General features: G+C 33.3%; 1 protein-coding gene across 1 annotated transcript; it reads right to left on the bottom strand.

Annotated features, from left to right (window-relative positions):
• Window positions 1-2,521: 2,521 nt before the first annotated feature.
• Window positions 2,522-16,051, bottom strand: LOC128240318 (stromal cell-derived factor 2-like). The gene is made up of 6 exons (XM_052956914.1): window positions 15,928-16,051; window positions 11,537-11,649; window positions 9,779-9,861; window positions 8,849-8,988; window positions 7,424-7,505; window positions 2,522-6,613 (listed from the first exon to the last, which is right to left on the bottom strand). Exons 1-6 carry the CDS (start codon window positions 15,998-16,000, stop codon window positions 6,418-6,420), a joined length of 687 nt encoding a protein of 228 aa, XP_052812874.1. The 5' UTR covers window positions 16,001-16,051; the 3' UTR covers window positions 2,522-6,417.
• Between the last annotated feature and the right edge of the window lie 1,923 nt (window positions 16,052-17,974).

Genomic DNA, 17,974 nt, shown 5'->3' with positions numbered 1-17,974 from the left:
TTGTGATCTGCTGTATTTCTAATAGGATATGAGACAAAGATTTCAGCTTCACCAATTGGATTAAATTATATGAGCATATCAAATAATTATGTTATTAAGTTAACAACGATGTCATTAATTACATTGTTAACTTTAACGATGTTCTGAACAATCAACCCAATATCTACATCATTCCTATTATGTGCCACTGTTATGTACAAGAAAAAGGATACCCATTTTAACAATAATGCTTTGATTCCATAGGTTTTTCCCTGTATTCTTTTATTTTTATGAATACAAATTTTAAATAAAGGTATTTTTGTTTATTATGCCTGCTTTTGAAAAGAAGTGGCGTATATGTTTTGCACATGTTCGTGAGACAGATTTAGAAGTAGGTGGGCTTGTGTGCACTATTATCTATATCTTGTGACTAATTTATAAAACTATTATAAAACCTTACCCAAGAATGTCTTGATGAATGATCATGAAACAATTTCCTGAACCATTATACCATGCTGCATTGAAACATTATTAGATCCGAAACTAAGTGGTCTAAATAAGCTTAAGCATGAACAGGTTAAATGCTTTCCCAAATTTCTATAATTCTTGATTGTAAAAAAAAAAGCAGGGCCTGAGAAATAATTCATTCCAAGCAGAACTGTATGGATTTAGGCTAGTTCATTCAGTCTAATTTGAATGACTGATCTTGCAGTTTTTGGCTTTTAAACGAATGCCATTTAATAAAATTATATTACTAGCAAAAAATTGATAAATTACTGAAGTATGTATAAGAAGTCACTAAGGGAGTCTTTGGACACTTCACCATACTTTTAAGTCCTATTGTTTCAAGTTGTAACTTCTTCTTTCACCAGATCATACAGTGGAAATACATACATTGTCAATGATATGCTAATTGAGAGTACCACATAAATAGCTCTCCATAACTAAGCAAAGATTAACAAGGCAGTCCAAAGAACGGCTTTATCCCCCGCCATTGTTTTTTAGTACCGGTATATTTTATTTTTTTCGCAACCTGATATGACCAAAATTGTACACAACCACTGGTCAAGAGTGGGAATATAGAAAATTCAAGTTATTTGATCGGTAACCTAAATATTCTTGGATATATGAACATATTATAAAAAGATATTTGTTTAAGTTATTTATATTGTGTGTAGTGTAGGTAAGATCAATGTCAAGGTTATTTTGGCTAAAAATAAAGAATGACAATGAGTCCTTGATTTATAACATCGATGAAATAGCAAGCCTTAAGTATTTTCGATAAAGTAACATGGTAATCCATCAATGCATCTGTTGGTTATAGCGCGGACACGAGCATGTGTTCTCTGACCTTTAAATGTCTCATGTGACCTTGACCTTTGAGGTATGGACTCAGGACTAGGTCACTGCACATCGTCTCAATGAGGACATGACAATACGAAGTGCATTCCTTTAAGCCCCTCCCCACTCTGTGGCGGGGGATTAAAAAGATTTTAAAAAGCACTTTGGGTATAGATATAAGATATAACAAGGTAACCAGTAAAAAAAGAGCAAGAACAGTTTTAATCGACATTTCCAAGTCCATGTGGAATTTCGACTTATTATAGTTTCACCTGCAGCGAACGGGTAGGCTGATGATGTCCAGTATGTTGTCTAACTGAATAACTTTAGAATGTGTTTGGGCAGAATACCTCAGTTAGATTCCATTACTAGCCATGGCCCCTCCATCACTCCAAGGTTATGACCCTTGAATTGGCAAAAACTGTATTTAGTGTCTGCAATCTAATTTTGGCTTAACATACAACCACTTATCACCAAACTTGGTGTCCTTAAAAGAAGGCAGCATATTTTGTAATAGTTGGCGCTTTAATTAACCTATGTTATTAGTTTGAGGCATGTCAACAAATTCTGTTCTGACTTTGCCACACATAGAGGAATATAACTTCATTGTCCAATTTTAATTTTCGACTAATTAAAAAAGTTCTTCATGACAAAATAGTGTGTCGTTTTCTGACTGGTCAAGGCTGTACTTTTGTCATGTATTTAGGGATTTTTAAGAACAGAACTTGGCACAAATATTCACATTTCACAATGTCTACCATGTTTGTAGGTCAAAGGTCAAGGATGGACTCAAGGGTCATTTGTCAAAAATTCTCATAATATGGCTTGTATTGGCTGTGAATTGTCATGCGTAAAATTTTGTAATAATTTGGCACTGTAAGAGCTGTTATCTGTAGTTCTATCATCAATGGTCATGGTTTGTTTTCAAACCTTTTATTTAACAAACCTGTCGACATGAATGGCATTATGTTACTATTATTGCTAAATGTTTACAGGTCAATGCTCCTCAAAAAAAATAAAAAAATTAAAGATTTTTTTTCCAGGGTAGGCGAAAAATAAAGGAGGGGAATTGGGCCGTATTTCAGCCCCAAAAAGTGCCATAAAAAACACTGACTTGTTCATGCAATGCGCACCAGGCTGTGGTGTAATTTAAATCTTAGAATATTTGTAGGTTGAAATAACAACTACTAAACAAAAAGAGTTAAATTACAACATTTTACTCAATAAAACTTGTTAAACAAACTTCGTAAGACAATATGTATGAAAATGGTTATACAGTCATTAAAGAGAAATAGATGGACCTTTTTCCAAGTAATCTCTCTAACTTTCACACTTTGCTCACGACAGAAGAAACTCATTTTGAGGGCTCAGTGAAAGACCGAGGTAAGGCCAATATAAATAAATTGCAAGATTTTCATCCATTTTTTCTAAAAAAGAGGGTCATGTTGACATTTCATTTTTCATTCTTCTTAGATGACTGATTTACCATTGAATAAATGTGTATGTTCTTATTGCATAAGAGACCCTATACATGAGTTTCTAGACGAACCACAAACATGATCGGAGCAATTATCCTTTTTTACATGTGAATGTAAAAACAACAACACCGCAGGTATACGAATAAATGCCATTCCAAGACGGTACTGGACTGTCATGCAAATGCACGACCTAGTTCAACATTTTCATTTGAGTCAATAAAATTTAAGGGTCAGGGGAAAAAAAGAGGGGGCGGGTGGGGATGAAAATCAAGCAATTAATTTTATAGTCACCTAAGTTATTATGTTTTAATATGGAGTCACATCTGTTTTGTGCCAAGGCCTCATTTCACTTAGTAAAATCAATATTATAGGGAATATCATATGAGGGGGTTGATGTTTGTGTTCGTATCACTTGGAGTTGCTTGCATCAAGTCCATATTGCACAAGACTGAAGGTCGAACATGTATCTTTTCGCAAGCATCAAGAAGTGTTTAAGTCCCACAAATCAACCCACTAATATAATATTTCTTTTATTTCATACCTTTAAAGTGATTTTTTATTTATTTTTTAATTAATATAGTAATAGTTTTCTTTACAAAAACATTTAAGCTTTAAGAGAAGCATGCTATTTCATTCATGTAATATTGCAGATGTAGATTTGCATACTATGATACTGTATGATACAGAATCAGGAAACACAGTGTGTAATACATATTTTTCCCAAGTTTCCACATCTATCTTACAAGTTACAATATTGTTAAAATCTTGCAAGACAGAAAAAAAACAGGTATAAAATAAATCTTATTATGCAGGCTGTGAAATCTCATTCGTACTTTCATATAAAATCTCACTTAAGTTACTTTAAGAAAACCATGAAATCTTCCCCTAAAATATTGAAATGTTCCGAACATGTACAAAGGCCGATGGCGATGCTTCATTAAAATAATGTATCAAAATATATGAAAGTATGACTCATTTACGCATCTTTGTAACAATAGCTTTAATATAACAGGTTAAATAGTAAACAAATAATTATAGTGTTTCCATGCTGGTGGATATTTTTCTTTGTACTCTTATATATTTTTCATTTTGCTTTTTATTTGAAAAACTGAAATAAAACCAGTATTTAAGTTGAAACACAGTTAATAAAGGAAAAAAATATGCATGGCCACCTGTGACGTTTCTTGAAATTTGAGATTTAAATCAACTAATCTTCTCTATTGAAATAGGCTCAGGTGCAACTGTAAAAATGTACTTGTACTTAAAAATACTTAATATTTTAATTTGTGGATTTCAATACAAATTTAATGAAATTTTAACAGTAATGTAATACCACATTTGATTAATGCTTTAGAAAATGTTACACAATCATCAGGTACCATTTACACTTTGTTCTAGCATACATTTTCAAATTACAATGTTACACTCAAACAGATTGATAAGTAATATAAATGTATTTTATTACGATGTGGTGGGAAAATGGAATTCTATGAAAAAATCCTTAAATGATACAAATTGAGAATACTTATCATTTAATCAGCCTAGATATCCTTCAACATACCTAACATCTACCATTTAATCGATTGTTCAGAACTTTGTTTAAGTTAACAACTTTGTTAACAAAATCGTCGTTAACTTTGAAACTGTTACTAATTTAGAAGTTTCACGAATACACTTAGGCACAGCAGATTTTCTTCCTATGTTTGAGAAAACTTTTTTAACTGTTCTTGTTTTCTTTAAAGCTGCACTCTCACAGATTGAACATTTATATAACTCTTTTTTTTTGTCTTGGAGTTTAAAAATTGATGTTTTATGCATTTTTTTAAACCGTTAGTAACACTTAAAACAATAATTTTCAAACGGAAATATGAAAATCTGTGATCTGATCTTTTGTCAGCAGATTTAATCACCGATTTGCAGATATTTACGCAAAAAATTAAAAACGGTAAATCTGTGAGAGTGCAGCTTTAAATAAATGAGCACATAATAGAATAGTTCACCTTTAAAATTTAACAACGATGTCTGCTAAACTCAAAGTTTTGACCAATCAGCCCATTGTTACAATATCAAATTCATTAACAGAGATCTGGAATATTTTGAATTCATGGGCTACTAGGATTTTTATTTTTTTACCTCCATGCAGTAAATGGGTATATATATATGTAAGCAAACATCTTTAGCATGTATTTTGTCGTTGTATCTGGTGACAATGAAACATCAAAACATTTAAACCTTGTAATAACCACAAGCCTACAGCCATATATGTGACCTTATCTGCGAAAATGTGTCCTGTTTAGGCATAAGCATTTACAACCAAAACACATTCTAACCAAGAGATAGCATTACAAAACAAATTTCTTACAATATGTACAATTAAATTTAATAACCTTTTTGGAAATATGTAGTTATGCTTGCCTGATTATGTGGCCTGTTATCTGGCAAATATAAAAAATGTCACTTCCTCCACAGGACTAATTTTCACATGCAGCATGTAAAGCAGCTCTTTAAAGCTGCACTCTCACAGATTGGCCGATATGACAACTCATTCAGTTCTTGTCTCAGAATCTGATTTTGGCATCAGTTTTTTTTTCCAAATCAGTCACATAGGATAATACACAATAGAACAGATATCAATTGTTTGGAAAAATGCTGATTTTTTTTTTCTTGAAGCGTTAGTAAAGCTTTTAGCCATAATACATCATTTTTTTAGTGTAAATATTAAAAACTGCGATCTAATCTTTTTAGCAGCCTTTTATCACCGGTTTCCAGACATTCACGCAAAATTTGACTCAATTAAAAAAATTAAAAAGTTGTCAAAACGGTCAATCTCAGAAAGTGTAGCTTTAAATAAAACAGAAACATTAACATCCCCTGTTTAAGTAAGCCATTCAAAACAGAAACATCATCATCTACTGTTGTAGTTACAGGTCTTCTCAAAGAAGACAATATAACATTTCAAACCCACTGTTTAGAAACAATTCTAAATGTGTAAACAGAATATATGCATCTGACAGTAACATCAAAATCACTATGGTCCAAAATAATTCACACTCCTTAAAGAGCAAGAGCTCGTTATGTACATGTAGTTGTAAACACATCAATAAATATAACCAGTAAGTCTAATGAAAAATACTATGATCACAGTTCAATTCATTGAAATCCCCACCCCCTCCCTCCCAAATCCCGTTCTCATAACAAATATACCAGCAGTATCCCCAAAAGTCAGTATGGCTTTTCTTATTACCTAATATAATAGGGGACCAAAATAAGGCTACTTCGCAATTGCCCAAAAAGACAAAAATTCCCAATAAGCTTCAAAATTGAGCTTTTTTTCAAAGTATGATCAAATTGGATTGTATAAGAAAACAAGTTGTTAAAAAAAGAACTTGTTAAGCAACAAAGTCTAAAAAGTTTTGCTTGGATCATTTTCAGTATTGTTTATTCCTTTGCTACAGGTCGTTAATATTACCCAAAAATTTAAGTTTCTTCCAATTTTTGCTGAAAATGCCCTGAGTCAAACCTCTTTTCTGAGCAAAATCTTTGACTTAAAGTAATTCTTTCACTTATGAATCAACTGAACCAATATAAAGTAGGTCTAAATAATAATGCTTTATAACGATCATAATTCAGTGTGTGCTTGGTGATGCATGTTGGGTGTATCTGGTCGGTAAGTTCCGACTGGATCTTCCGATGGGGTTATAAAGATGCCCTCCTGTACCTGCCAGTAGTTGAGATCGTTTGGTGATGCGTAAGCTGACACTTCACGCTGCCCGCTGATTGGACGGCCAAACGTGTCACCTGACACGTGTAGGTAGCTACAAAGTTAAAATGATAACTTTGATTTCATGAGTACAGGGTGATGTAAAAAAACAATTGAGTGATGTTAATTTCTTAATATTTACACCTCAACTTTCATTCCCTAAATGAACAGCCTTTCGGACTCCACACCATTTGACCAGCCCAATTGTGTTCATACTCCGATAATGACATCAATCCCGCTATTAATTCCTTAAATAACTCATCGACCAAAATTTCAGTGTTCCATCTTTCTACAAAATTCTGTCTTGTTGAAATGTGTAGAAGCAGAAAAAAGCATAGTCTTTTATAGGCTAAGAAATATTTTCATATCTTTTCTGTCCAAAAAGTTGTTTAGATATTAACGTCACTTGTTTGTTAACATCGGCTGTGACCCGTGTGAGAGCCCTTCAAGTCATGTGAAAAAATAATCACTTTGGGCGACAAATGTGTCGCATAATAAAAGAATATTTCAGGAGTTGCCATTCAATAAAACGTTTATTAAACTTTTTACGAAAAAAATAACAATGCATGCCAAAGGCTGGCTTTATTTGTTTTTCCTTAACTTGTTTTGTAAAACATGGTATTTAACGTCAAATCGTATTTCCTATAGTTATGTATATCATCTTGAAAAAAAAAATTCAAATAATATTCAAATATATTATTAAAAAATAAATAAAAAAATTAAAAACTATCTATTTATTTATCTCTTTTTCAATAATTATTTAAATAATTGAGTAATGAATATAGTAAACAATTAACATACTAATTAATTAATTTTTATGAGTATCAACATTTGCAAATCAGTTAAAAAGTACATGTCAACTCACTGTTCCGTGACAACATTCTTGATCCGCACTTTGTCCTTCCTGGACCAGTGTTTACCACTGCAAACAATCACCCAGTTATCCCCTGGAAAATACAAATACAAATGAGAACTTGGATTAATTTAACTTGTATACTAACTCAATGCATATTTCATAACTTGATTGTTAAAAGGACTACATGTAGACACCAGATGGTCCCAAAATCTGCAAATACATTATTTACAAAAAACAAGCCTAGATAGACAATACGAGCTAGTATGTGGCCGGTAATACATAATTCACATGATTATAAGAATATTTTGTCACTGTCTCAGCTGAGCTTACCAGTTTAAAATTAGTGCATAATGGTTTCCCAGTTTATAATGTGTATAATTAGCATGTGGAAACAGGCGATACATATACCGACAGTATTTTTAAATTGACTGGGATTTACATAAGACAGCCCCAGTAAATTTTGAATTGGAAAAATACGCAAAAAAAGTGAGAGATGCATTGAAAGATTCATGCGACATAAGCAATTGATAAATCAGTAAGTAAGATTCAATGCGTTGTTCACGACATCAATTTTGTGGATATATTGACATTTTTCTCTTTATCTTGCAAATATATCATCTGGTGTCCAGTCCCTTTAAGACACCTATAAGCTTATATGAATCACTCTTGAGTCCATTTCACGAGCAGAAACCAGCACTAACAGTGGTGGAAATAAGCAGAAAACTAGCAAGCCCTGCACTCGGAAAATGCTTCCAGGGCTTAGTCAAATTCTGGATTAAATCAATAGGGCTTCTTGAAAATTCTGAGGCCAGTACTAGGGCCTCCAAAATATTTATTTGGTTAGGGTAACATCCTTTTCAGAAACAGGTAGGGAAGGTAGGCTTATAAGGTAGGCTTATTAAGCTTCATGTAAGACTGTTCTTGAGATCATTGGTGAACTGTGTTGAGGTAATATTCTGACTAAAGCTTTAAAAGATTTAAAACTACATATTAAAACACACATTTAAAAAATATGTGTGTTTTGTTACGCCAACATACAATAAAAACGGTACAGTCGGCACCTATTTCAAAGGTAGAGTCAGGTTACCCAAATCAATTTTTTAGTCCTTGTTTTAGAATCAAGACTTATTTGTGCGACTATAACAGTGTCCTTTCTAAGAAGCCAAGAAAACATTTCCCTTGTCTAATATATGTGTTTGAGTTACAAATTGCTGGTTACAAATTAACCCACTTTCTGTGTGTGGTGGACAAAAACCACAGGTTTACTTTAACCATTACACTTAAAAAACAAACTGGCATGATAGCTGGCCTTCCTTGATTTGTGTACATTGTCTCTTGCAACTTGTTGACTGAGTTTTAAGATGAATATCACTAATATTTTTTAGTTATGGTCAAGATTAAAAAAAACAGCAATTCAAAAAAATTTCAACGAACCATCATCCCCCTCTCCGTCCTCGCCAAAAGCACTGACTTCAAGATTGTGTGACAACGGGGACTGGAAATGATGACTGTGCAAGTTCCGACGTGTCTGCAGATGCAATAACCGGATTGTCTGGCCACATTTGATTGGTTGTCTGAAACATGGAAAACATTGTGAAAGATTATTAGATGTACTGACTTTCAGATAATGCAGTGATTCCACTTTTCCTTTTTTCAGCTGTTTCCTCTTTTTTGGGCCACAAAAAATTAAATTGTTGCCTTTTACCTGATCTATACAAAAAAATTGTATCAAGTGTGATGGGGATATTCTTATTTCGTATTGGTGTCTTCTTTTCACAAATATGCATTGGCATCCCTGATGAGATGGTATGAAAGCTGAGACTGAAAAAAAATCCTATTTTTATATATTATACCTTACATAAATGCATCCCTTCTTTGTATATATAAAGTCTATCGGTCCAAATATCACTGTATTTTAATAAAAAGCAAGTTTTATGACTTCAGTGGTCCATGAAATATTTCTGGTTGTTCCAGACCTGTCCAAAAAATATTTCATGCCTGATGTCATAAAATTGTTGGGTGCATCTTTGCGATTTCCACAAAGGCGAAAAATTATCACAAGTTAACATGGCCAGACAACAGCAGGATAAAAATATTAAATGATTATATCAAAAGTTTGGTATAAAAAAAGAAATATAACACAACACTTTGGACCATAAGGCATTAAAAGGAATGGCCATTCAGGCCCGGAAGGTGAATGGATCTTTGCTAACGCCTTGGTCCACTGACTGACAGTCCTTATAATCATATGATCTTTAATGGCGTGTAATATATCTTAAATGTATTTATGAGAGTCATGAGCTGAGTCCTCGATTTGTCAAAATCAAAGACACATAAACACATTTTAGCTTGCCACATTCTTACCCTCTAATACATTGTGTTCCTGTTTTAGCCTTCACCTGCCAATAACTGTTATGGTCATCTGAGGATTCCACTGCTGTTACTGACTGAAAATAATAATATCTATTATATGCTTTGCGGTAGTTAATAGAGGTTAACAGTGAAATAAAATTTATATTTCACTGTTTCTTACAGTGAAAATATCACTTCAGCTATTTTTCACTGTTTTTAAATTTTAGCCCATTTTCATTCCCAGATCAAACATCAGGGCTCACAGGACTTGGGCACAATTTCAACAATGTCATTTCCAAAATGATATTCAGTAAAATGTATACAATTTGGTGCGCTTCTTTGAAAAGCTTCAATAAAATGTCATTCTGTATCCTTTTTAGGTATAAAAAAGAAAGATTTACTGTTTCAGTGTACGTTGGCACAATAGTTCACCCTGTGTTCAGTCTATAGAAAGACAGGTCAACATTGCGTTTTATTTTGTCTACGTAAACTGCTGTTTTTCCTATCATGGACAGTTTATTTAGAGTGACGCTCTTATTCAAAATCAATACAGGTCTACACATGTATTAACTAACATCAATTTCAACTGATAAACCTTTAACTACTTACTAAAATGATACATTTATGGAAAATATTAACTATTGATAACAAGATTGTAACCGTGAATTTAATAGAAGAAAGCGCAAAAATATTAAATGATTGGTGAATGCTAAAAGATTTACTGACATTAATTCATCTTTTTTTGGAATATTAAAACAATATTATTACTTGTGGTAAATCTTGTTTGGGAGTAAGAGTGCAACTTTAAAGATCATGTAATAATATTTATTACAATCTGTTTATTGGTCAATTGTATGGCTGAATTACAACATGTACAAGCAATATGTCAAGTGCAAAGAACTCAAAATATATATTGGATTTGTAACTTCTTTATCAGTGCTCATGAAAACTTAACATGTACTTTGAAATAATAAAAAATCCTGAAAATTGTAAATTAAAACTGAGTGATGGTAAGTGGTTTTGAGATTTAAAACATGTATTTTACCTGTTGACTACTGCCTGATCCATATCTCACATCTGTATTTAATATTTTACCTGTTGACTGCTGCCTGAACAATATTTCACATCTGTATTCATTCAGAACTCCTCGGCCATTTTTATCGTAAACAACCTCAGATGTATGCCAGTACATCAGTAGAAGTAGTTCGTAAAATTTTGAATTATATCATTAATTAAATGTATTATTTAAGCTTATAATTGTTGATCTAAGTTTAATTTGATTGCCAGTGAAGTGTATCATTGCAAACATAATTAAGATAACCAAGATCTAACTTATTAACTGCAAAATTAAATTACTACGCCATCTACTTGCAGCGGACATAAACATACCAATTTTTTAGTATGTAAACCGTCCAAATACATCCGAGGTTGTATTAAATAAAAATGGCCAAGGAGTTCCGAATGATCTGTATTTAATATGCTGTCCGATCCAGATTTCACATATGTACTTAATATTTTACCTGTTAACTGCTGCCTGATCAGTATTTTACATCAGTATTTAATATTTTACTTGTTGACTGCTGCCTGATCAGTATTTAACATCTGTATTTAATATTTTACCTGTTGACTGCTGCCTGATCAGTATTTTACATCTGTATTTAATATTTTACCTGTTGACTGCTGCCTGATCAGTACTTTACATCTGTATTTAATATTTTACCTGTTGACTGCTGCCTGATCCGTATTTTACATCTGTATTTAATATTTTACCTGTTGACTGCTGCCTGATCCGTATTTCACATCGTGGGAGTGAAGTCTCACATTGTGGTAAGGGTTGAGAAGTTTCAGCGACGACCCACATGTGACATAGTCATACTGGAAACCTTAAATGGAAATTCAATACATCTAACACTAAATGGCTAACATTTATTATATATAAACATGACTATCTCCTATTCATATATATGCATCTAACATTTAGGTTGCCAATGTAAGTCTGGATTCCAAATCCTAAAAGGTGAGAAAAAATTATATATATATACCTGTATACAGAATGTTATACAAATCATTATCGTATGTTATGTTAGCAGAATGTTCATTGTATATGAAAAGTGATTTTAGCTCTTAATGGCTTTCGTGAATAAGCTAAATCGAAGATGGCCACCGAAGATTGTGATATGAGCATTTTTTTCCTTCGAGCCCAAGGGAAACTACGTTCACTAAATAGGATGTGATGGTCGAACCATTACCGAAGTGAATCATAACTGAGATGAACCGTTTCATTATGGAAGTGAACAGCCTATAATTATGTTGTATTACGTATTGTGGGGGCACTGCTTTAATAGGGTTGTAAAATCATGTGTTCATTATCCCTTTAAAAGCATTACTCCCCCCCCACACACACACCCTATTTTTTTCCCGATTTATGCCATACACAGATATTGTCCCTGGAGCAATCGAAATCCATGAATCCACAGAAAAATCACAAACCTGTATAAACCAACCAAAATGTTTTCAATATGCAAACTAGGTTAATGTTAATCTAGACTTGTTTTTAACAGTTGAATGCTGGTCTCTTAAATGGCTAGCTCTTTACTTCCAGGGCTTTTCTGCCCATTTTGGGAAAAAGACCCTAGACATTTTGGGAAAATTTGCATCACGAATATACCTAAATTGGGAAATTTGACAGTTAAAAGAACAAGCTTCGAAATTGGGAAATTTGACAGTTAAAAGAACAAGCTTTTCAGTCTCCTGTGAATGAGGAAATTATTAAATATTATGTTTCTTTTCCCTAAGCTTTCAAAGGATAAAAAAAATGGCTGAAATATCATAGATAATATTTCATACTGACCCCAGAATGTGGTAAAAATCAATGATTTCTGAATGCAATTATCCCCAAAACTTTGCATCACATAACCAGTACAAGTAAAATGACTTTGATTAAAAAAAAAAACTTTTGATTGGGATTTTTTTTCTGAAAACAACTTGCATTCTTTTCAGAATATAATAAAATTTCAGAAAATGTACAACTTCAATACATTTCGGAGTTTGGGTCTTAAAATATCCATTTTGTTGAAGGAAATGTATTGAAATTGTACATTTTTTGAAACGTTATTACATTCTGAGAAGATTATGCAAGATGTTTGGAGACAATCGGTTCAAAAAATAAGAAACGAGCTTTACAAAAACACCATCATCCTTACGAGGGTCACAACAGGTTAACCTTTAATTAGAATATTAATATTTTTTGGGGGAAAGAAATCTTTGAATTTTTGGTTGATATTTAGGGTTTTGTGATAGATGATCATGCTCCAAATAATTTTGGTTGGTCTTGAAAAAACAACAACTAATATTTCAAGGAGGGAGGGTGGCCATAGCAGGGTTCAACATTAACCATTTTTCCAAGGGATCCAGAAGGGACACCAACATTTGAAATCAGGTGTCCCTTCCTGAAATTAGGAGTCCCTTCCATTTTTTTTATTACTTAACGTGCTTAAATATTAAATTTAACATGCAAATACAGTGTCTTTTAAACACCATATTATACATGTTTTCAACGGCATGTAATGACAAGTTAGTAGCACAATGTCAGACATATGAACCTCTGGCAATGGCAAAAGGAAGATTTGGGTCTCGGAGTCAGTAAATTGGGTTCAAAAGCTGTAGAATGTCTTAGTCCCTTTTGTTTTCAGTCAAAAACAAAGATGGATACAATGTAAACAAAAACTTGATGGTTGGTACTTTTTTTAAGATTATCGGAAAATACACATAAAATATGTCATGGTTCAGGGTCTTGTCATATGTCAGTGCTTTTGATTGAGAAACAGTTGGAATATTACATCTGGCTTGTGAAAACTCAAGTTTATACTTAGTAAAGCTGCTGATCAATCAATCAGACTGCCCAACAGGTGTAGTGCATACTGGAAGAGGAGACGGCCGAAAAATTGTGTATGTTAATTTTCGCGCCAAAATGTCGTAAAATTTTATACATTTATTGCATTAATAAAACTTTGGGAATTTTATTTCTATGTTGTTTTGATCAAAGCATAAAACAAAGAATGCTGATTAGTAGGATTTCGGTATTTGTGCCGTAAATGTTACTGTTACAACTCAAAGGTCGCATCAAAGTCAGTAGTGTTGGCATCTTTTTTGGGCGGTTCTGACACATAAAGCAAACTAGTTCAACATAATTATTGTACCGATAATAAAAGTCTGTCACCTCTGACCTTGTTGATAATGTAAACAACAAAACGGAAGTGTTAACCAGTCATTGAAATTAGACTTTCGGATGAACAAGCCCCAACTCTTATACTATTGCTTAGCATCAAATTTTTGAACAAGCCATGCTTTATAAAATTCAGAATTTGAGCAAGCCCGAAAAATATTTTACCAGTGCAGGGTTGCGGGCGAATTACGGACACTACGGACCACGGACATTATGGACCAGACATTACGGACCAGATTTAGGGACACTACGGACCATCTTCAGAAACTTACGGACCATGATTTAAACATAGATTTTTTTTAATTATTCACTCATTAGTTTTTAATTTGTTAATAAATACTTGAATATGAGTGCTCAGTATGACGCTATATCTTCCATATAACTGTGAAAAATCCCGTGAAATTCGAATTCATCAATGGTTCAATATAAAATCTTGTGAAATTCCAAAAGGTGTTAAAGACCTATGTATTTATAACAACTATGGTAAAATGATGTTTTAAACACAAGCTATTGGTTAATCAGTTTTAATCATTCCTGGAACTGAAATTTGTCGAAATTTGAAATCTATGTTAGTTATATGTTTACCAAGTTCATCATCCAATCTTATAAGAAAACTGTTCTTGCAAACTGATGTTTAAAACTGGCAATTTCTGGGGATTTTTCAGTTCCATTAAAGATAATTGTCATACTGAGCACTCATATTCAAGTTTTAATTAACAAATTTAAGACCAATGAGTGAATAAATTAAAAAAAATGTTTAAAAACATTATAAATCATGGTCCGTAAGTTTCTGAAGATGGTCCGTAATGTCCCTAAATCTGGTCCGTAGTGTCCCTAAATCTGGTCCGTAATGTCTGGTCCGTAATGTCCATGGTCCGTAGTGTCCGTGACCCTTGCAGGCTTGTGTTAATTTCGACCACTGGTTAACCCGCATGCGCACTGAAATGACCTGTTTATTTATAGATTCATGACGTCACTATAGTCAAAAAGTCTCACATACAAATTGTTTAGTATCAAAAGTGGGTAGTTGTTCCGATCAGGATTCCGGGTTAAAGCATATAGCGTCTATAAAATATCATAAAAACAAGAAATATTACCAGATAATGTTATTTTATATTAGTTCCGTACACAAAAATTAAATATCCAACTTATAATAATGAGTTTGACAGCTTTTCTTCATTTCATTCTGTCAAAACATAACGATATATACATGAAGGGCACCTGCAAGGCTTTAGGGCACAGATTTAAATCGCTCGGAACATTTCGACCATGGCCGAGTTGTTACGATTGTATAACGAGGTCTATCTCGAAGCTTTGTCGGAGGGGGCCGAGTTATTACGATTGTATCGAGTTGTTCCCCTTCGCATAATTGTTGTCTGTGTCAGTCCACTTTCGTTTTATTGGAAAGGTAAACAACTTATTTTAATGCATTAAATGCTTGTTCAGTGCAAAATAACATTTCACTTACATGGTAAAATATGAATATAACTCTTTATGATCGATTTCAACCATAAAATACTTCACTTAAAACAATTTCAATATTTTTAAAACACCCCCGTTTTTTGCACATTCCCGTTTAGACGTTAGGGATTGGAAGAATCCCGTATAACACGTCTATTATTTTAGACTAAAGGAGGAGGTAAGAAAAAGTTTTAGACACTAACACTATCCACGATTCCTAAGGGACACAAGCACCTCGAAACAAGATTCTCCATCGGGTCTCTTTATTTGTCTTGCGGAAAGTTGATTGAGAACCAAAAAATAGTTAATAGTTTTCACACAAAATGACAAGTAACTTATAGTATCCGAAAATCTAGGTAATCCGAATATACATAACACTTGATAAATATTGTCATTTTACAGCGCAATTTTATTTCGTATAGACACATTTAAAGATTGATGTCAGAAACAAACATTAGTTTTTTATATTTCTTACCGAGTCCAGTCGAAATAGTGCACAAAAACGCTAGAAATGAGCAAATAACGTGTACTACTTTGACGGCATCCATATTTTTAACTTCTAATGAAGAGTAACACGTAGACGACTTTTATTGGATGAGAACTCTCAGTCAGGTTACAGGCAACTGATTGCTTTAGTAGTCCGAGGGTTTGGGCGGTACCTAGTCCGAGGGTTGGGGCGGTAGATCTGGGGAAGGGAGGTTGGTCAAATTACGCATGTCTAAAATATTTGCAGTCTTACTATATTCATTGCGATGCGATCTAACTTAGAAAACTTCAATTAAATACTATAATTATTGTAATCAGCCATATACGATTGCCTTTAAAAATCGCACGGAAAGTGCTTCATGTTCCTTCTTCTGCTTAGATACGGTGCAGGGCCTGTTACGGCGTAGTACACATAAAATGTGCTGAAAGAACAGACGACATAGATGGAGTTAGCATTCAGTTTCACGTTCCTACACAGTCGACAAGAAACTTTTTTTTAACGAACTCGTTAGAGAAGTAAGTCCATATCCAAGTATTAATTGCTTTTTTTAAAGAGAACAATTTCAACAATGTTGCTTCAAAATATAAAATAACGAACCACTCCGATTACTATAGACGACATAATGCAACTGACTTGCATATGTTGTGTTACGTGCGACGTTAAAGACGCAACAGATCCCTTCAGAAAAAAGCATGCTCGACTATGAAGGGGTCCGCTGGTCTTTATATGCAGTAATTTCTTAATCCACACAGAGCCCGGGCTTTGCTAATTTGCATATTACCAACACAGTAAACATACGTACTATAAACGTACTTTCGTCTATAACGGAATGTTATACTATGAACGCACACCCGCCGCCTACAGCGGACCGTTACATAACATTATTTAATAAAAGTGCAGATATATACCAACTGTGTGCTCAATCAAAGGATTAACTGCGGATTAAATACATACATATATTTACATATCTGCAATGTTTGCCAAAAACATGGCTATTACTCTTTGTAAATTTAGATGCCTTAATTTTAATTTACCTATAGAAAAGGGTCGTTTCTATGGAATTTAAATACTTTGTACACTGTCTGATAGACAAGAAATAGGAGACGAATTTCATTATATTTTTTAATTGTAATCACTTTATTGATGAAAGACGTAAATATGTTAATAATAACTTCGTTAGATATTCAAATTCAAACATTTTGAACAATAAAAAATGAATGTGTAGTACTGATGAAAATACATTAATTGATAAAGCTAGCAGTCTTTGAAACAATAATAAGGCTGAATTTCAAGTATTTGAATCATATCTGCCTTAATTTATTTCTAAAATAAACTTTTCACGATATGCTGATATGTTTGTTTGTTTTTGCTGTTACTCTGTTCACTTCATATTTCTATTTTCTCATTGTTATATGTTTTGATACATGTTTGTTACCTCTCATGCCCGGCTCGAGTATGAATAAAACTTGAAATTTTAATGGAATATAATAAAAACTAGTAGGCGGGGGGAAACAGACTTCTTTAAATAATTGTACGTTGACGGATTTTTTTTACGATTTTTGATATGGCAATTCCGTTAGGGATTGGAAGAATCCCATATGACACGTCTATTATTTGGGGATTGGAAGAATCCCGTATAACACGTCTATTATTTTGTGATTGGAAGAATCCCGTATAACACGTCTATTATTTTAGACTAGGAACTAGACAAACAATGGATAACCAATTCACGAAAATACGGGCAAATTATAAGTATCTTCCATGGCCGAAAGTATAAGATAGGTTCATTCCGACCCGAGCGTAGGGTGTTTTGCGGAAACGAGGTTTACCGAGTTTCCGCAAAACACCCTGCGCGAGGGTCGGGATGAACCTATCTTATACGAGCGGCTATGGTAGATGCTTTTTCTCCCACCTCAGTTAAACAAAATTAAGTAAAAATGTATTTTTTGCTGGAACTCTTTCTTACTTAGTGAAAATAATTGCGTATGGATATGCGATAGCACGTGGTTGTCATGGATTTACGCGCAGTGATCCA

This window comes from Mya arenaria, chromosome 7, assembly GCF_026914265.1.
Source record: "Mya arenaria isolate MELC-2E11 chromosome 7, ASM2691426v1".
NCBI classification, from domain to species: domain Eukaryota; kingdom Metazoa; phylum Mollusca; class Bivalvia; order Myida; family Myidae; genus Mya; species Mya arenaria.
Note: the sequence above shows the minus strand (reverse complement) of the source record. Positions and strands in the feature narration are given on the sequence as shown.

Coding starts and splice junctions, on each gene's coding strand:
- LOC128240318 (XM_052956914.1), bottom strand. CDS start 16,000: ATGGATGCCGTCAAAGTAGTACACGTTATTTGCTCATTTCTAGCGTTT. Junction 9,862..11,536: donor GATCAGGCAGCAGTCAACAG/GTAAAATATTAA, acceptor TATTATTTTCAG/TCAGTAACAGCAGTGGAATC. Junction 6,614..7,423: donor AAGAATGTTGTCACGGAACA/GTGAGTTGACAT, acceptor TTAACTTTGTAG/CTACCTACACGTGTCAGGTG.